Source organism: Plutella xylostella, chromosome 9, assembly GCF_932276165.1.
Source record: "Plutella xylostella chromosome 9, ilPluXylo3.1, whole genome shotgun sequence".
NCBI lineage: Eukaryota > Metazoa > Arthropoda > Insecta > Lepidoptera > Plutellidae > Plutella > Plutella xylostella.
This window is the reverse complement of record NC_063989.1, coordinates 8,422,763-8,443,335: the sequence shown is the minus strand read 5'-3', so window position 1 is coordinate 8,443,335 and position 20,573 is coordinate 8,422,763. Positions and strand designations below refer to the sequence as shown.

At 38.9% G+C, this 20,573-nt stretch overlaps 1 protein-coding gene across 4 annotated transcripts; it reads right to left on the bottom strand.

Annotated features, from left to right (window-relative positions):
- Positions 1-56: 56 nt before the first annotated feature.
- On the bottom strand, positions 57-20,508 carry LOC105386603 (fatty-acid amide hydrolase 2-B). 4 transcript variants are annotated; one of them, XM_048623169.1, is made up of 12 exons: positions 20,348-20,508; positions 20,148-20,225; positions 9,731-9,914; positions 8,124-8,346; positions 7,515-7,732; positions 5,619-5,730; positions 5,104-5,282; positions 4,424-4,546; positions 4,184-4,285; positions 3,783-3,950; positions 3,032-3,208; positions 57-1,020 (listed from the first exon to the last, which is right to left on the bottom strand). In XM_048623169.1, the coding sequence occupies exons 3-12, from the start codon at positions 9,911-9,913 to the stop codon at positions 922-924; spliced, it is 1,584 nt and encodes a 527-aa protein (XP_048479126.1). In that variant the 5' UTR covers position 9,914; positions 20,148-20,225; positions 20,348-20,508; the 3' UTR covers positions 57-921. The 4 variants fall into 4 exon arrangements, with proteins under 4 accessions (XP_048479126.1, XP_048479127.1, XP_048479128.1 ...); XM_048623170.1 differs by lacking the exons at positions 20,148-20,225; positions 20,348-20,508 and adding exons at positions 1,786-1,913; positions 15,380-15,608 and having other exon boundaries at positions 3,160-3,208; XM_048623171.1 differs by lacking the exon at positions 20,148-20,225.
- Positions 20,509-20,573: the final 65 nt, after the last annotated feature.

Here is a 20,573-nt window from a genome sequence, read left to right as displayed (position 1 = left end):
CTTGCAAACCTACGTAGAAATATTTTCTTTAGTAGACGTAAAATAAAACAAAGAGAAATAGTATAGAATTGAGAAAGTTTCCCAGAATACATTTATTTATACTTACTTAATTTGCATAACATTCTTAAATTGCGTGTAGCAATATTCGTAACACACGACCTTACAAAATATGCCTTGCACAAACAACATTCAATTAATTATGTCAGGATTTATAAATAGTAGTTTTGATCAAAAAAATATTCCACGCAATACCAGTGGTTTGAGTTACACTAATAAGTACATAAATATTATTAATTAGTTCTTTACACACAATACTTTATAGTTGTCCAAATAATATATTTGAATTAGTTTTATTTTAAAGTTTCTGTAGCGGTAAAAAGTCTCATTTCATCAATGTAAAATAAAAAAGTAGATCTACAAAAATACATAAAGTCAGCTTATTTTATTTATACATAATCTGTAGTTTTACCAAATACATAATTAAGTATATATATATTCTTACGATATTAAAATACCGAATTTACCTAATATTGCACATTTCATCCCCAGTTATGTTTTAATGCTTCATCACAGTATAACATTAGTTATAAATAAGTAATATATAATCCATACAATGCCAAACACATTGATTTCAATAATGAAGTCGGTAATACCAACTAATTATTCATGTTTTTTTACTTTATGACATGTTATGATATAATAAGGGTTAGGAAAGGATTTGAATTTACTCATAAAAATAATTTATACCCTCTTGACCAATCAGTAACAGATGATTTTTTTACGTCATAGAGTACATAGGAAAGTTACATACAAATAATATCAGTAACGTTAGGTACCTAGTACCTACTATACCCTCTTCAAAGTCTATCCCATAAAACCTTAGATATTCTTAAGGCTATATCTAATCATAAATGAATCAATTCACGGGTCATTCGGCACTGGTTGCCATCCGCCGAAAGCTTCTTCTAATTTCTTCGCGACAGCTAAACATAGGCGGTCTTGGTTCGGCGCGGCGACCACCTGAAAATAAGCACAAAATAAATAAACACACAAGAATGTCAACAGCCTAATTTGGAGTGTAAAATAAAATTCACGCGCAGCGTTTTGCGGCGGTGGTGCCCTAAGCGAAACGAAAAACTCACGGATTATTTTTAATCTAACCGACAACCGCATGCAGATATTAAGTCATCTTTCGTGTGCTGTAGATATTATACTTATAGATAGAGTACTCTGTAATTGTACATCAAACAAATGAATAACAATTTATTGAGAAAAGGCAGTCTTATCCACTGATACACACTAAGCGACTATCTAGACGCCAAGCGCGCAATGCGGCCGTTCACGAATATTCTAGCTAGACCGTTCGTTTTACTGAGCTACTCGCTTGGTGACTCGCTAGGCGCTAAGCAAACCTTCTGCCTGTGCGTAGGGAGCCAGTGTTCGTGAGTACCTGTATGGCTGTGGGCAAAACTCCACTCCGGCGTGGAACAGCCACGGCCGGCAACCCCAGCACGTTCAACAGCATGGTGTACATGACGCCGGCGGCTCTCGCGTACACGCCCCCGTGACGGTGCACGGACCCTAGGGCCAGCTTTATGCCATCATTCGTGAGTCTCCTACTCTAACCGTCGACTGGTCTAGGTCATCCTTTGTGAGTTGCATCAGCCGATCGTTAGATTTATGGGTTACTAGGTAAGTACTCAAAGCGACTACTATTTTAGTTCATCTTTGGTGAGCAACGTTTCTACTCTAAACGCCGTAAATTTTAGGTCCTTATGCACACACCTGTATAGCTACTGGCATGGATTGACCCCGGCGTGGAACAGCTACCGCCGGCAGCCCCAGCACGTTCAGCAGCATGGTGTACATGACGCCGGCGGCACTCGCGAACACGCCCCCGTGGCGGTGCGCGGAACCCAGGGCCAGCTTTATGCCATCTTTCGTGAGTCTTCTACTCTAACCGTCGACTAGTTTAGGTCATCTTTCGTGAGTTGCATCAGCCGATCGTTAAATTGATGGGTTACTAGGTAAGTACTCAAAGCGACTACTATTTGTCGGAAACAGACGTCAACTGTCACGCCACCTAGCGGAGTCTCTGCGAAACAAGTGACAATGGGAACGCCAGCGCCTCTAGTGGCGCTCGACGGAGTCTAGATCGTGGGGGAAGACGTAGAGTCGAGTCAGTCTGTACTTGACCGTCGTTCTGCGCACTGCGCACACGTCTAGAAACTGTCCCGCGTTTCTCTTACTTAGTGACATTACGTTACCCTTTCTGTGTTTTGGCTTGCTGTGTGATTGCTAAGTGTTATTGTGTTGTGTAACTGTGCGATAATTAAACGAAGTGATTATTTAAAGAGACTTTTCTTATAATCGCCATTCCTACGCCTACGAAACACGATGTCGGACAATCCTGACACCCAGCCACCCCAGGAACGTGCACCTGCTCCACCTCCGCCTCCGACATATTTTAGTTCATTTTTCGTGAGTCACGTGAGCAACGTTTCTACTCTAAACGCCGTAAATTTTAGGTCCTTACTCACACACCTGTATAGCTACGGGCACGGATTGACCCCGGCGTGGAACAGCCACGGCCGGCAGCCCCAGCACGTTCAACAGCATGGTGTACATGACGCCGGCGGCTCTCGCGAACACGCCCCCGTGGCGGTGCGCCGGGGCTGAGAACACTGGGTAGAGGAATATGCCCGAGGACCCCAGGGTTTTCTTCATGCCATCTTGAGTGAGTTGCATGAGCGGAACGGAAAACTGAATGGTTTCTACTATTAGGCTACGTCCGCACAGATACACGCTACGCAACAAGCTAGGCGCCAAGCGCGCAATGCGGCCGTTCACGAAGATTCTATATAGACTGTTGGTTTTATTGAGCTACTCTTTAAGTCGCTAGAATCTAGGCGCTAAGTAAGCCTCCTGCCTGTGCGGTCGTAGCCTAATAGTAGAAACATTCAGTTTTCCGTTTTTTCTCTAGGCGCTAAGCAAACCTGTCTGTGCGTAGGGAGCCAGTGTTCGTGGGTACCTGTATGGCTGTGGGCAAAACCCCACTCCGGCGTGGAACAGCCACGGCCGGCAACCCCAGCACGTTCAACAGCATGGTATACATGACGCCGGCGGCTCTCGCGAACACGCCGCCGTGGCGGTGAGCCGGGGCTGAGAACACTGGGTAGAGGAATACGCCGTCCGAGCCCAGGGTTTGCTGGAAGGAGATGTTGGTTGGGTTAGTTGAGGGTTAGTGAGGTAGTTTGTTCGGGAATGATGGCAGCGGGCAGGTCATACCGATGGCAGTGACAGTGGGCCGGTTATATCAGTCAAGTAACTACGGTATGATGGTATATGGATGATGAGTTTTCATGCTTTCAGGCCATTGCAATATAAACCCGAGTACACACCAGCCAGTTTACACTTACATTTACAAATGAATGTAGTATGTAGAGCTGCGTGCTCTTGATGAGAGCGAGCCGCCATATCTCCACTACTTACATCATATCTCCACTACTCACAATGATCTCCTCTCGCAGTAGTGTGGCGAGCTCGTGGCAGTGCGGGCGCCGCGACGTCGGTATGTAGAGCTGCGTGCTCTTGATGAGAGCGAGCCGCCATATCTCCACTACTTACATCATATCTCCACTACTCACAATGATCTCCTCTCGCAGTAGTGTGGCGAGCTCGTGGTAGTGCGGGCGCCGCGACGTCGGTATGTAGAGCTGCGTGCTCTTGATGAGAGCGAGCCGCCATATCTCCACTACTTACATCATATCTCCACTACTCACAATGATCTCCTCTCGCAGTAGTGTGGCGAGCTCGTGGTAGTGCGGGCGCCGCGATGTCGGTATGTAGAGCTGCGTGCTCTTGATGAGAGCGAAGCCGAGTGCCTGTAGCGAGCGCGAGCCGCCGCCGAGCAGCAGCTTCAGTAGCTCGAGGAGACCGCTGCGGTCTTTCTGTTGGTGTGGCAATTCATTTTATAAAAGGTTATACTCATGGTGTTGTAAAAGAGGATAAGTTTGCATATTTGAAAAGCCGTCTCCCTATTAGAGGTATGCTTAAAATTACGGGACCGAGAAAAGCATAAGAAATTTTACTATTTCTGTAAATAAACTTTTGGTATTATTCATTTTAGCAGTTTAAAGTTCTATCTAAAACACAGTCGTAAAAAAGTATCTATCATACTCACTTTTGGATTTGCTGGGTCAGCTAATAAGTTAGGAATATCTTTCATGGCAAAGAATAATGATATTGATATTTCAACGGAATCCTCCATAGCTGTAAACTTTTTCTGGAAAAGAAAAGAAAATACACAATTACTTAGGTATAGTTCATATTAGTAAAATTGATTAAGTATTATTTAAAGTATTATAAATCTTCTCTCGTATTTAGTAGTAGGACAGGTAGTACCTAATTTGTTCATACTTACATCACTTATAGTAGCACCGCATTCTTTTTCTAGGTAGTTGGCAGCGTCGATTATAAAATCTTTTATACTAGGGTCTGTGTCCGTTAAAGCTATTGATTTTGCTGATTCAGTCATGTAAAAAACCTGGAAAGAGAAATAAGAAACTGTTCAATTACAGTTGACAGTCAGTGCAGCGAGCACGTGATTCGATACTATTTTCGAATCTACACGAAGGGTCACTTTTACCAAACGCTAAACGTATTTAAATCAAATTTTAAATACATTTTGTACTAACTGACATACGTATGACAGGCTACTAAATACGTTTAGCGTTTGGTGAAATTCCACCTAACATATGGAAAAAACAAATGTCACTTTTGGAACTAACTTTTGGACTAAACTTGTGCTCACGACTCAGATTAGTAGTTAACTAGTTAGTCGGTGACTGCCCAAGGTGCGCCGGACACATATATGGCACAGTTGATGATTTCACTCTGGAAGGCTCTATTCTACATAGTACAGTACCAGCTTCATAAGTATATAGCTAAACTTACACGTTTACACCTTGTCAAACCCACTAACCACCTATTTATTCATTCAATCATTGCCATTGTGAGTTTGAAACAACATTGTAAAGCTGCTTATGAAGCCTACTATACGCGTAGCTACGGAAAATATATTTTATCTTAATTCCAGCTCACCTTAAGTTTACTAAAGTCCACAGGTTTATCCAACTGCAGTTTGTGTGCGTTCTCTCCGGCCATGATCTTAGTGAGTGCTATGAGGTCGTCGGCGCGGCGCGCTATCGGACCCACGGTGAGGAAGCGAGGGTAGTTGGGGTCAGTCAGAGACGGGATGTGACCGTCTATCGGGATTATACCTGGAAGGAACGGGAATTTGATTTAATGGTTAATGTATAGTCACGTGACACTCATTTTAACAGGCGAAAGATAAATAAAAAAAGGAAGAAGCCTATGTCCAGTTGTCCAGCAGTGAGAGATTACAGTCCGATGATGAGGATAAAAAAACAGTGAGGCGTGTGTGAGAATCCAAACACCTTTGGCCAATACTTTATTCGCCCTATAGCAGTCCACTGCTGGACGTCGGACTCTCCCAAATCACGCCAGTGGATGCGATGCTTTCCAAACCTGACATATTTACAGAACATCTTTCTTATTTTCCTTTCTTCCACTCGGGAGAAAAAAAATGTTTATACCCGGTGTAGGTTTATGTCCGAAGACCCCGCAGAAGGCGGCCGGTATGCGTATGGAGCCCGCGATGTCTGACGCTACTCCGAAAGGAGACGCCCCACTCGCTATTAGGGCTGCCTGAAACAATCATAAATACATGTTGCAAACTTATTTAATTTATGTTTATACATGTTACTTTAATAAAAAAAGACATAGGTAGGTACTTAGCTTGATCAGATGCAGCAATGTAAATTTGTGGTTTTTAATTGCATTTTTATGGACAAAAGGTTATATAAGCCGAAAAGAATCTAATTATATTCGAGAGGAACAAGACTCACACCAATAAAATATAACAAAGGATCTATTTTTATGTACAGTACTAAGGTACCAGTTTTGTAACTAGATAAGAGGTATCTAAAATAGGTACTAAATATATTATGTGTTTTTGCTGTGTTTAAGCACAAATTTTCTCACATTCTTTAAAAGTAGACAGGCTAAAAATAGACAGTTTATTAAACTACGACAGTAACACATAATTGTCGTCGTTATAAGATTATGGCAGATTCGCAGTTGTTCTTAGCATTTATGTCACGTCATCGTCACGGTCAGTATAATTTTTGATAAATACATGGTAATTGGCAGCGATTGATGTCTGTGATTGTTTAGCTAGTGATCATTTGAGCAAGGAAGTGGCGTCACTGGTTTAATTTGTAACGTGAATACGGTATAAATAGTTATTTATTTATTCATGTGACAACGGCTTAGTCCAAACTTAATACAATTAGGTAAAACAGAACTTGAGCTATTAAAAATGACATAGATCCTGATACTGAACAATTCGTATTACCTAATAGGTAAAGCAAATGTGAACATTACCAAATGGGGAATGTGTCTGTATACTCTTTGTTTGAACACAAACATCTAAGTTATCAAACAAACGACGACACGACGACAAGGTCACTTTTCAAGTGTTTCTGTTATCTCTAATGTTCCTTAACATTTGAAGATTTAAAATTTTGTCACCCTGTTTTTTATATTGTTCTTATATATTATATTATTTTAAATTAATGTACCTACTTAAGTACATAAATCACGTATCAAATAAAATATTCATCCTATCATTACAATGATAATGAACAATACTTTTAAAGATACGTGACTTTAACAATAAAAATAACACCTACTTATCATCTCCGAATCAAAAGCAAGGTCACCGGTCCACCGATGGCATCCTTTCGATGACGTTACATTTGCCTGTTAGTGTTAGTGTACCTCAACGGCTATCCGGTCTTCGGCAGATATGAACCACATACTGCAACTTCAGCCATACCAGCACCGATAAAATACTGGCCAAGCGCATAGATGGTAAAAACGCAAGAAACCTCTCCACCCGAAGATCCGCCACGCGTCCTATCCAAGCTATACGGATTATTCGTGGTCCCATGCAGCAGGTTAGTCGTCTCCCACCCCAGACACAGCTCGGGGGTGTTGGACACTAGTAGCGGGATGGCGCCTGAAAGCCGCACGTTGGCATCCAACCACCAGCTGTCTAAGTTTATACAGTGGGCTGGTGGAGACTCTCGGTCAGATATCTATGTGACTGTACGATTGCCTGTACGTTCATAGTGTCTACTTATCTACCTCAACGGTTATCGTTTCTTCCTCAAATATGACCGGTATTTTGCCGCAAATGAAATCCTATCCTAGAGCATAAAGCCCTAAACCAAAGAGAGCAACAAACCTCGCCACCCGAAGATCCGCCAGGCGTCCTATCCAAGCTGTACGGATTATTCGTGGTCCCATGCAGTAAGTTAGTCGTCTCCCACCCCAGACACAGCGGGGGGTGTTGGACACTAGTAGCGGTATAGCACCGAGAGAGATACGGATATACAAACCTACGTAAAAACGCAATAGCAACAAACCTCGCCACCCGAAGATCCGCCAGGCGTCCTATCCAAGCTGTACGGATTATTCGTGGTCCCATGCAGTAAGTTAGTCGTCTCCCACCCCAGACACAGCTCGGGGGTGTTGGACACTAGTAGCGGGATGGCGCCTGATAGTCTCACGTTGCGGACCGCCCCGCCGTCCGTGGAGGCGCGGCGGCCGGCGAATTCGAGGCAGCCTACTGCGTTAGACATGCCTGGGGAAGAGAAGATGGCATGTATTGTTAAGATTATACTATAGGTGTATGCATCAGGGCAGCATCCGTCTTCAACATTTCAGTGTATGGGTAAAGGAAGGCCGAATGCAGAGATTTGTGAACCAATGATGATTGGTAATATAATAGCCCTAATAGTTTCGCTGAGGGCCTGGATCATGGATGTGTTTGTAAAACTATCACGGCACATTTTACACCTCTCTCCACGAATATTAAAGACATTATTTTCATAACAAATAATGTCATTAACAAAAGCAAAGTAGTCACATTATTTAAATTCAATCAAGACTTACGAAAACTTTGAAAGCCCATTGTTTGTATTCGTTATTTTGCTTCTTATGTGCCTATTGAAATAAAGACTTAACAAACTTACCAGCCAGCGAGCAGCTCTCCTTAACCGTGAACGGTACGCCCAACAGCGGCTTCCCCTCGACCCTCGCCCAGTCCCCAGAAGCCCTGGCCTCGTCCAGCAGTCGGTCCGCCGCATCAGCCTCTTTCAACGCCGCGCTGTACCGCTCTTCTACCACAGCATTGAGGTACTTGTTAACTGTGTTCACTCGGGCTATGTAGGTCGAGACCACGTCTTTGCTCCGTAGCTAAAGGGCAGTAATTGGTAGATTATTTTATTGGCTGAAAATACTAAGATTGACATGTAAATACTAAGGCCATAAGTATACAGGGAAATTGCTGGAAACTTATAAGCTCTTACTTTTTCACACTTTGTCAAGCGCTTATAAGTTTTCAGATTTTCTATGAGATTGTTGTGGTATCAAAAACATAACGAAGGTTTGAAAATTTTGTATAGGTAACCTAGGCACCGAAGGATAGGTAGGTACTATAGAATTTTTAATAACAGCGCAAACTATAACGTGCCTATTCCGAGGTAAATTACACGTATAGTTTCTAAAGTCATCAATCGAAACAGTACAGTAGAATATGTAATAGGCTGCAGGTGGCAATTTCCCAGTCTAGTGCTTCGTAATTATAACCTCATGTACAGGGGACTCTCCGTTATATACTTATTAAATTATGTAAGGTAACTGATCTAAAATGCTAGAATAGGTAATGCGCTCACCTACTGATTTGAAAACATGTTGCAGACTTTAGTTTTTTTGCTATTAGATACTTTTTAATAGCAAAAAAACTAGGGTGAAAGAAACTAATACAGACAACATATCTAGTAGTCAATATACGAGTAATAAAGTAGATAAATTTAACCATATGGTACATCGCTAGACCGAGGTAGTAGCGCCGATTGAAGGAAGGAAAACATGGTCAGGAAACCTACACAATGCAATTATCTAGGACGTGCAGTGTTTAATCGGTAACTAAATCCGGTTAAAACAAACGATAGATTATTATCTGATGTCTTGGGTATCTGCCAAAGGTAAATCAAAACTCCATGCATAAGACCCTTGTACATAGCTACTAGGGATTGCTTACTATGGTCATATTGCCCATGTCTCTAGATCAAGACATAGCTCATAGAGTTCATAAAAGTCGTAAAGATGGCAATTTAACATTAAAGTTAACCTTATATTTTGCGACTAACCTACCTTTGTAAAAAATAAATAATCCTAACTAATATTATAAATGCGAAAGTAACTGTGTCTGTCTGTCTGTCTGTCTGTCTGTCTGTCTGTCTGTCTGTCTGTCTGTTACTCTTTCACGCCAAAACTACTGAACGGATTTGAATGAAATTTGGTATACATATGGTATAGACCCTGGGAAAGAACATAGGCTACTTTTTATCCCGGAATTCCCACGGGAAAACTTTTTAAGGCGAAGCGAAGCTCGCGGGCACAGCTAGTAATAAATAAATATTATATGTGGGGACATCTCACACACGGCCATCCGACCCAAGCTAGGCAGAACCTGTGTTATGGGTGTCGGACAGCTGATATATCTACACAAACACATAGATAGATGTATACTAAATATACTATACTATACGATACTAATAAACTGGTATAATCTCACCTCTCCATTCCGAATCTTCCGCGCCAGTTCAACGGCACTGTACATGAGAATAGGGTTGTCATCACCGGGGCACGGTCGCGCTAGCTGCCTCCCGTACAGCCAGAAGTATGGGGCTGTGATGATAGAGGTGAGCAGGTTCAGCAAGCGGAGCACCACCCCTATGATCCGCACTCCAACCTCCATGCTGGAAGTAGATGGAAGGTATTGGTGTCTCTTCTCATGAACAAAAGTTGGTCTTATCACAAAGGGTAACAAACGTCGCCGTCTCGTACGCGCTCGCAAATTTATACAGGCTGTTACAAAAGTAGTTTTCCCGAATTTCCAAAAGTCTAGGACAAAAGATGTTTATAATCTCTGAGTCACCTCCTTTCGGTCTACCATACTGTCCATACTACTTATGCAACAATCTGTAAAAAAAGCTATTACTTTATCCATAAATCTGTATCTGTAGTACGTTCTAGGTATATTATAGCACATAAGTTAAATAATACGGCAATGATCGGTTCTAATGGAGCAGACATTACCGTACGTACTACAGTAAATCTTCAACTATCTGATGTTGAAGTCGTTACAGATAATGTAGGTGTAATGGAGTATACTGTAGCGTGTCTGAGCCACCGATTCTATCCAAGATAGGTATCAGAATAACGTCTACCTATGAGATTTTCTATTGTAGAGTAGAGCGATCGGTAAGATTTATGTGCAGGTATTTCCATAAGACCAAGAGTCGTAGAACAAGCGAGAGCCTGTATGAAAGTTGCTTCCTTTAAATATACAATTATACACGCACAAGTTAGTAAATAATACAAGAATTTAGAAGTTTTAAGCATATTCTTTTTAATAGAGAAGGCAGATTTTCCGTTGTAGGTACGTGTGTGACATCAACATTATTCAACACCAGTCAATAGGTAGTTGTCTTCTGCAAATAGCGATGTTGTTTGTATTCTTATTTGCGTTTCTTGGAAACCCAATAATGAATATGAAGACAAAATGATGTATGAGGTAATAGACACACACATGTGTGTAAATTATATTATCGGTCAAGCAAGCCAGGCGATAGGTAAAGTACAACAAAAGTACATATAATCTTTTATTCATTCATTTAACTATGATTAACATGAAAGTTTTGAAAGTATGGTTGGATGGATGGATGTTTCTTGAAAACCGCTGTTACAATTTTCATAATATTTTGCATGTAGTAAGAAAACTCCCTGGATTAGATTACATGGCTACATTTTTTCCCAGAATATACCTATAATACACGGTTTTTTATGGCAAAGCATAGCTCGCGGGAAAAGCTAGTATAACATAGAAATATCAAAACACAAACAGGATAAAATCTAACACAAGTGCATAAACAAACAAGAGACGAAGGTCGAAATCGAAGTGACTCCGCACGTGAGTTGGGCCACAACGGTGAGTTTACCCTACATACTATACGCTTATGCTTTAGTAAATTGCCTCTATCTTATGCATTATTAAGTAACGTTATTGAAAAGGAATAACATGAAATTGATAATACACAATAATACACATTTTATATCGTTAATTTTAATGCACTATTTCGCATGACGTCTCGTAGAGCAAAATAGGACACATATCGCGGTATAGCTCTGTAGTGGTACTCTCGACGCGCAATCCATTGTGTCACGCTTGCCTTCGAGTCATTTGGCACTCTGGAACACGATGGTAGCGCCACCTTGCCTACCGTATTTGGTGGTTTTGGGGTGAACTAGTCTAAATTCGGTTACGAACGCAAGTTGGTACTCTTGACCGCCATTTTGACAGTTGTCAATATTGAACAAACTGGATATACGCAATCGCTAAGGCAAGAAGAAAAAAGTAACTTTATTACTTGTATTTGTACTTGTGAGTGGCGATTTTGTGTGGTTTTGTGTGGTACTGGTATTTGAGACTAAAGATGCTGTGTTATGGCTTATTTAGCACTACGAATAGCTATTTAGCGCAATGCGCAGCGAAGAGATATCCGGAGGCGCAAAAATCAGCGGCGAATGGTGAGATATTTGGACGAAGCAGTGGAAATGGGACAGGCGGAGTTCGTCGATAATTACCGCTTCACAAAAGAACTTTTTGATGAACTATGTGGAGACATAGAGCCCTTCATGAAGGAAGGGTTTAGGCCTAGTCCACCACGCTGGCCTAGTGCGGGTTGGTGGACCCCAACACAAGCAAGCTTGTGCTGAAAGAGTTTATTTATTTATTTGAAGAACAACAAATGATACACTTGTTACATACATCAAGGCTACATAAATAAAATACAGTACAGGCCTCTGACTAGGATAAAGGACTGCTGCCGAAGCAGCAACCGGGCCCCACAGCTTAACGTGCCGTCCGAAGCACGGAAGCGTCCAGAAAAGAACCACTTGAAATTGGTCACCCATCCAATGGCTGACCGTGCCAGTTGTTGCTTAACCTCAGTGATCAGTTACGATCACTGAAGCCCGCTCGACTACAGACGCTTCGATAGTGTCAACTTGACACTATTCACGACAGTTTTTGATATTTTTTCCTTTTCATTCATTCTTTCACAAAGTCGATAAAACAGTTTCAAACAATCATAACCAAATTTTAAGTGAAACCGAATTGTAACCAAATAGACGTCAAGAGTACCAAATCTAAATTGAAATTGGTTCTGACTCGAGCACAATATTAACGCAATATGAATAACCGTCTTGCGTATCAAGAGTAGCAGTACTGGTATACAAAAGTAGGTACTTTATGTTATGACTTTACAAAGGGTCTTTAAATATATTTTTTTTATTTAAACTTTAAATCGTTTTGAAACTTAAGTTTGATTATTTTCATAAAAGTTAAATTTGAACTGAAAGTGTAGTATTACAGCTGGCATCTATTGTAATACATACGAAGCTGGTGGCCAACAACCGTATTGCTAACAGAGATTGATGTAAATTACCCTTTACTGTGTTACGTACGTTGCACACATGAACATTTTGCGAAATTGTGGTCGCTTGTTCGTAATCCTTGCATTTACTAAATGCATTTCATAAGTTGATGTTACCACAACATAATCTAAGTACTTACCGACGTAAAGGAGGAACTGATGTGAGGAGCATAATATTTTATACTCTGTAGGTAAAATATAAAAATATTCTACCTTTGCAAAATATTTTAGAAAATGTCGAGACAGAATTTCAAATCAAATCAAATCAAATCAAATATTTTATTGCCATCAGCAACGAAAAAAGAATGTGCATAACTTTCCTAGACTTACAAACGGACTAAATAAAAATGAAATGGCCCCCGAGGGACTCTTACAAAAAATAATGGAAGACATAATAGAATAATGTATAAGTTCAACAGACTCATAACGTCTGCAGGGACCGTTGCAGATTCTATGTTAATATTCATGGAAGAAAACAGATTGGTAGAAGGTGCAGCGGAGTATTCTATTGGTAAATGCAATATTACCTACTCGTAAGTAAGTAGGTACTTAGGTAAATATTTATAAAAATATCATTAAGCAAAGTAGGAGACTGTTAAACATACTCATGTTTAAACACTGAAAAAATGCGTTTATAAAGTTCGAGATCTGTATGTCTTTGTCTATGCTAGTAGCGAAGCTGCGGTACCCAAATTTGAACAGATAGAGTTGTATTTGAATGTGTTTTTAGGGTACTGTAGTTTTTTATGAATTGAAAAAAATACGAACATATACTTATACCATATTACTTTTAATGAAAGTGATTCCAATCTAACCTAGACCCCTACACGTCCAGTACCCCAGAAGTTATGATTTTTTTAATGTTGAGAACGCAAGACAGACGCAATACATTGCCCTTCAAGAGTAGGGGGCAGGTCTTGACATCAATGATTTAGGAGGGTGCAAATCTTAAATCTATCTAGGTAGGTATACATAACAACTAGGTATTAAAAGTGATTACCTCCGGTGAATAACGTAACGAGAGTGGAGACATAATAAATAATCACAGTCATAAACATTTTACCATACGGAACCTTTCCTATGCTAGTCAGGCACACACTTAGCCGGTTTTCAATTTAGATTACGTTATGCGAGGTAGCATCTAAGCAGCATAAGCTGCATGCTGCACATAAGTATTTATTATACAAACTTACTAAGCTCATGTGTACCTACCTACCATAAAATAACAAGTACAGTTAGTACTCGTTATTCTATGGTACCTACCCACCTATAAGTACCTACTGTTTTATATTTTAAAGTCTATGAATTCTTAACTCAATTTTAGGATGCAGGCATTTGAAAAAGTATCTTTGTGCTTTGAATACAGAGTTGAATATATGAATGCGTTTTATGTTAGGAATTTCAAGAGAATTGTAACATATTCCCCCTACTGTACCCTAATCTCTATTATGCTTAATTCTGCATATTTTGCGTGAACTGCTGAAAGCATTTGGCTGAAACTCAAACAGATAAAGCGTAACCCGAAAAAGGTTTTTAATAATCCTGGCTTGGCGTGGATAGTCCAAGGGATCGTCTTGTCAGCAATAGCTTCATTTGTTCGCTACCGATTAGTTTCATTAACTATAATCGGACACAATAATTTTATAAATATTTTTAGTACGATATAGTTATAGTGCAGCCCTTTTAGGTTTCAGTCGTAAATGTCTTGTCGTAAAGTTGAAAGGTTGTTGGTTCAAAGGTTAAAGGACGTCTAGGTCTTCTCTGTAACAATGTACAGTTCAGGAGCTCTAGCACGGCGCTAACGCAATTTTTTACTCTTTTACTCTTACTATAATTGCACAGTACATTACTCACAAGTACTTAATGTGTATCACCTAGTATAACCAAGACTTTATAATATTCGCATCCGGTATCGGTGATGAACTGATGATACATGACATTGTTCTATCGAATTCATTGGCCTTTGACCGGCAAGCGGCAGGGCTTTGTTTCATTCGATATGCTGCCTGCTTGCGCACACTACACTACACTTCCTATCATTGTGTAATCTAGATTAATTCAATATGAGTTTATTTATACTCTAAAATGAATAGGCATGCATAGTAGCGACTAAATTATATTTTTTAATTGAAATTTGTAAACATTTATTGTCAGGAATAAAAACGAAATAATTATTTGATTTTGATCCGTTTAGTGTTTATAAATTTAATAATACTCTAATTTCTGTAGGTTAACTTGCAGATTTAATTAATACTTTTCGCCTGAATTCCACCTGATTGTGTGGACATTATGCTATAGGAAGTATGTGGTGGTTGTGGCATTAACTATACTGCCAAACAATACATATACCGCAGTAAGTAGAATAAGTAGTGTGACCATAATAGTAATTTAAACACGTGATAAATAAGCACCTACCTGGTTATTTTATTACTTAGCTACGTCGGTAATATTATTATGTGTCTCAGGTATACCTATACTTTAATATGACGGTATCAAATTTATTTTACCTACGCATACGATCGATGTTAATTCCATTCGGTTGTTTATTATTACAATTAAAAGGCGAAATCTACGTGACCAGCATATGTAACATTTTATTAATTGTTATCCAATAGCTAGCAAGTCTCTTTAGTACGAGTATACTGCTTTGTCAACTGAGAATCAAGTTATTACAATGCTACCAAATATACATCGTGAAGTATGAATTAATAAAACTAAACACTTACGTTTTGTAACTGAACTATCAGACGTGCAATAACAATACGACGATAATTATGTACACGTTGGTAAGTATTTACCCACTTCTAACAAAACCAATTATTCTTTGAGTTTTCGTAGTTTTTTTCGTTTTGCACTTTGCCGCGAAAAATCGAACAAGCTCAGCGAGGGTGGGAAACTGACGGGCCAATCGCGCGACGCCAGCGCCGGGCACAGACTGAGCTCCGTTCAGCCTTCCGGAAAACTTGGGTTGGAAATATAATGAACCCATGAAACTACACTTCAGTCTCTAGCTAGACGGTGCTCCAAAGGTACATTGTAAGTATGTATCCTATTGGATCGCTGTGCTGTGATCGTATGACGGTCCGCTTATTACCTTTTGAGATACGGAACCTTAAAAAGGAGTAACTAGTTACGTACTTACTTGTATTTAAGATTTTATTAAAAGCATTAAATTCAGGTGCGACCCGTGCGACCAAATCATCCGGCCGAATCTTTCAAGCTGTTATGCTACGACTACCGGGTTCGATTCCCCGCTAGAACTGTGTGTTAGACCGGATGACCGAAAATTGCTGGCCGAAAGGCTGTTAGCCGTGCCGGTATCGGTACACATTTTAGATTTAACTGGAGGCGATGCTGGTGGTCCACTGTCACTATTATTAAATAATAATGTGATACATAGCTACAATATTCCTATCAACCACGGACTATGGACGATATTGTGGGTCGATAGTGCGCCCCATATCTGTCGGAGTATTCACTACCTATCCGCTTTAGGTCGATGAACCGGTATTTCCTTGATACTTTCTTTGCGTTGTAGTCTTGGTAAGAGAAGCGTTTTATTAAATGAGATGATGATTTGGTGAACAACACCTATGCCTTATGTAATTATACCTAAATATTTTCTACTGTGCCTACCTATAACTGTAGGTAAACTTAGAGCTTCCATGGGAAAAATTACTAGCAGGATCACTTTAGGCCTATGTCTCGCGCAGTCGTGTGATATACTGAGTCAGTCTAACATGTCGTATAATACAGACTCAGTCAGTACTAAGCACGACAGTGATACCTATAGCATAAGTATGAATAGAACTATACCTGCGGCTGCTACACGAGTTCGTTATCGACAACTCGTTGAATGCGCGTTCCACCAGTAACAGCGCCGTATTTAAGGCGAATCGCGATATAGTGACGTTTATGTAAAAATAAAAACCAAAAAATAAAAACTGCAGACATATTAATATTGAGTTGCACTACGAACTTTTCTCTAATAGTAAAAACCACTCCAGAAATCTTTAAAATCAAACAACTTTACAAACTCAATGCTAGGTGCATTATCTCTACCCTGTTTAAATTCCTTCACAAAGTTGTAAAAGGAATAAGTTTGCACCAGTTTCTAGTAACAAGGTAGCTCTACCTCTACTCAACTTCATTATGTAAGTAAGTATATGGCAGAGAGGGAATTGAATTCAGACGAGACAAAGCCTCTTTGATACAGAGGTACTTGAAAAGTTCTGATTATCAAGAGTTCAGTATGTTGAATGAAATAAGGTGATATTGTACAATTGTACGGCCAGCTATTCATTTTAGGCTTGTATTTAAACCTCCACCAGAAATTATATGATACTGCCGCCAATAAATTCGAAATCTCCGCCAAAACGGATAAATCATCACCAAATCATGCTTCCCAAAATATTTTTGAAATGAACCAAATTATTTTTTACTGCATACTGTAAAACTATATAGACACCATTAAAATTTATTTCAAACGAAATAAAGTATATCATCGCTATATAGATGTAACCAATATATTCTTTTATCAGTATCATTTTAATAATCCTTTCTAACCAAAAAAAGTTAAAGTAAATATTAAAAATTAAGTTTATACCAAATAATAAATAGCTTATCCCAAAACAAAGTCACTTGTTAAATTGCTTTATGAATTAATTAAATCATCGAAAATCTCGACTCCCATTCGTGTGGCCGAGGGTTTGAATTTTGCCATGTACCAATAAATTCTATAGAAATAAGGAATTGAAATACAATTTATTATAGTTAAGTGCTTGGTGCTTGGGGTTTCCCTGATGGATCGTATCAGAAATGAGTTTATCTGTCAGAGGACTAAGGCTTTTGACATAAAGTTAAAAGAAGAGAAAATAATTTTAATGAAATTAATTCAATTCTATCTGACATACACGATTGGTTTACCGTTAATAATCTTCTATTGAATTCTAAGAAAACGAAATGTATTAAATTTACACTGCCGAATGTTAGACAATGCGATACTAACATTATTCTAGATGGGAATAAATTGGACCTAGTTAATGATACTGCTTTCTTGGGATGACTATAGATTCAAAGTTACAGTGGGGACCTCACATTGAAAAATTGTCTGGAAGGTTGAGCTCCGCAGCTTTTGCTGTACGGAAAATTAGACAGCTGACCGACGTTGAAACCGCCAGATTAGTTTACTTTAGTTATTTCCACAGCTTATTATCGTATGGCATTTTGCTTTGGGGTAGAGCAGCTGATATTGAAACTATATTTGTATTACAGAAAAGAGCCATCCGCTCTATATACAAACTTGGTTCCAGGGATTCATTGAGAGAACTATTTAAAGAAATTAACATCCTTACAGTTCCATGTCAGTTCATTTTTTCCAATTTAATGTATGTACGAAAGAATATTTCAACTTTTGATACAATTGGCAGTAATCATGACATTAATACTAGGAACAAGCATAAGCTGGCTTTTCCAGCGATGCGTCTGGCGAAAGTTAATAAATCGTTTTTAGGGTACTGTATTAGATTTTATAATAAGCTTCCAGCAGAAGTTGCTCAAATGCCAGAGAATAAGTTTAAGTGTTACATTAAAGAGAAACTCAGTAAAAAAGCTTATTATAAAATTGATGATTACTTAGAGGACGTTAATGCATGGCTGTGATAAGTAGTTAGCTCTGCTCATATTATTATAATAATAATTATTAAGCTTATATGTATTGTATACCAACTAGTTTTAAGTCTTTTTTTGAAAAGATGGCTCAGGAGTTTCTTGCCTCCGTTCTTCTCCTTAGACAGAAAGAGCCCCCCCTTATCCGAACGGAGAGTAATTTGTAAAAATTGACGTTCATCAGAAAATTTTATATTTGTACGATGAATAAAAAAAATTGAGTTTGAGTTTGAGAGTTTGAGTTTAGCTGTCAAAATATGCAAGCTGAAATGGCAGTGGGCTGGTCATATCTTCCGAAGAACCGATAACTGTTGGGGTAGACGAGTTCTCGAGTTGAGACCTCGAACAGGCAAACGCAGCGTGGGACGCCCTCCTGCCCGCTGGACTGACGACCTTAGGCGGGTTATGGTTGGATGAGGAAGGCCGAGGACCGAGTGTTGTGGCGCTCCTTGGAGAGGCCTATGTCCAGCAGTGGATGATTATTGGCTGATGATCATGATGATGATAGGAAAATGTATGTATATGAGTATGCAGGGCGCGGGGGGATGGCACCACTCAAATTTGACCTTGTCCAGAAGGGGTGAATTTGCCGCGATGTATTGAGGTCGATGTACTAGATATCAACATTGCGTCCACAAGCATCGCGCAAATTCAAAATTCATGCCGCACCACTCTTAAAGCCGCAAATGCCTACATATTAAAATTAACAGGTAAATCGATTACCTTTATACTATAATAATATTTTATATTGTTTTTGGGCAGGATAATTTGGTGATATAAAAAAAAATTGAACACTTAGTTTTGGTGTCAATGTTTATATTTTAGTAAGTATAGCATAATTTGGTGATGATTTATCCGTTTTGGCGACGAAAAAGATTTTCTATTGTAAACTTGCAATTATTTGGAGGCGTGTTTATTTATTTTGGAACGTAAACGTTTTTTTTTGGGGTTTCGATTTTGGAGTTGATTTAATTAATTTGGTTTTAATTTTTTTTTTGGTGCAATGTATTAGCGTACAATTATTTTTTTTGGTGATGATTTAAATTGTACCCTTCATTTTATTTGTATTCAGCATTTAGGACATAGTCTCAGATTTATTTATTTAATTCTTTATTGCACGAATATAAGAAATAAATGTACAAAAGGAGGGCTTAATGCTAAGAGCATTTTCTACCAGCCAACCTACAGGAGGTAATGAGTAGCACATATACTGAGTAGTATAGAAAGAACCCATTGAACTTCCATTGGAGTTAACACAGCATGGGAGTATATCAGCAACTGGGGAATCAGCTGATGTCGAAAAAGTAATACTACCACAAGCAGGTACCACCTGTGCACTACCGTTAATACAGCAAGTTATTGCAGCATGAATATGCTTAATTGAACATAATTATTTGTGATACAGTTATAGTTAATTGTACAAAAAATGATAATAAATGTAAAAACAAGCTCCATAATACATATCCAGTGGAACTAAGCTAATTAGCTAACAGACGCTGTTAAATATATCTAACAATTGTTGATGATATGACTTTGTGAGTGAGTGTGTACAATGTAAGGGCTCTCTTTTATTTTAATGTTTTAATAACTTAAACTGCTAGTGGCAGCTGTGTTTCCCCTATATAGCTATATCACCTCATGCAAACAAAACTATAAACCCTTTGCTTTGTGCAGTCAATAAAATTTTCTATTGTGTCTGATTTTGAAGGAATCCATACAGCTAGGTACACGAAACTAACTTATAACTTATGTCTAAAAAGGTATAAGGATTAAAACATAGAAAGTACATTAGAGTACTTAAACAAAATAATAAAAAAAACAACTTACAAGAAATAAGAATTCAACTGGTGCCATCTTTGGTAGTGATAGTGAGGAAGTGGAGTTAGAAGAAACAATAAATTAATCCTGCAGAATAAAACAGATTTGTTAGAATTGATCAAATAATCAGAAAATAAAGGGTAGGTATTAGCCACAAAACAGTCAACTTAATTTTAATGTTTTATTACATATAAGGTGGTTTTACTCACCTTTCCTAGATGGTGGAGATAGCTGAGGTAGCCTGTGATGTGATAGAAAATAACTAATGTTAATCAAATACAGATTTGAGCAGTTATTTAATATAAAAAACCGGTGTTACTGAACAAGTATTTAGAACAAAAATAAACCTTTTTTTTGTAATAACTATCATAATAACCAATGGTTATATTGTAAGTATGTTCTTTCACAGTACTTCGTTGTGAAAAACTATTTAAA

What these genes read in the sequence shown, in the direction of transcription:
- LOC105386603 (XM_048623169.1), bottom strand. Translation starts at nt 9,913, where the DNA reads ATGGAGGTTGGAGTGCGGATCATAGGGGTGGTGCTCCGCTTGCTGAAC. An exon ending in CTGACCCAGCAAATCCAAAA is followed by an intron (nt 3,951 to 4,183) that starts GTGAGTATGATA and finishes CCACACCAACAG; the next exon opens with AAAGACCGCAGCGGTCTCCT. An exon ending in TACTGCGAGAGGAGATCATT is followed by an intron (nt 3,209 to 3,782) that starts GTGAGTAGTGGA and finishes ATCTCCTTCCAG; the next exon opens with CAAACCCTGGGCTCGGACGG.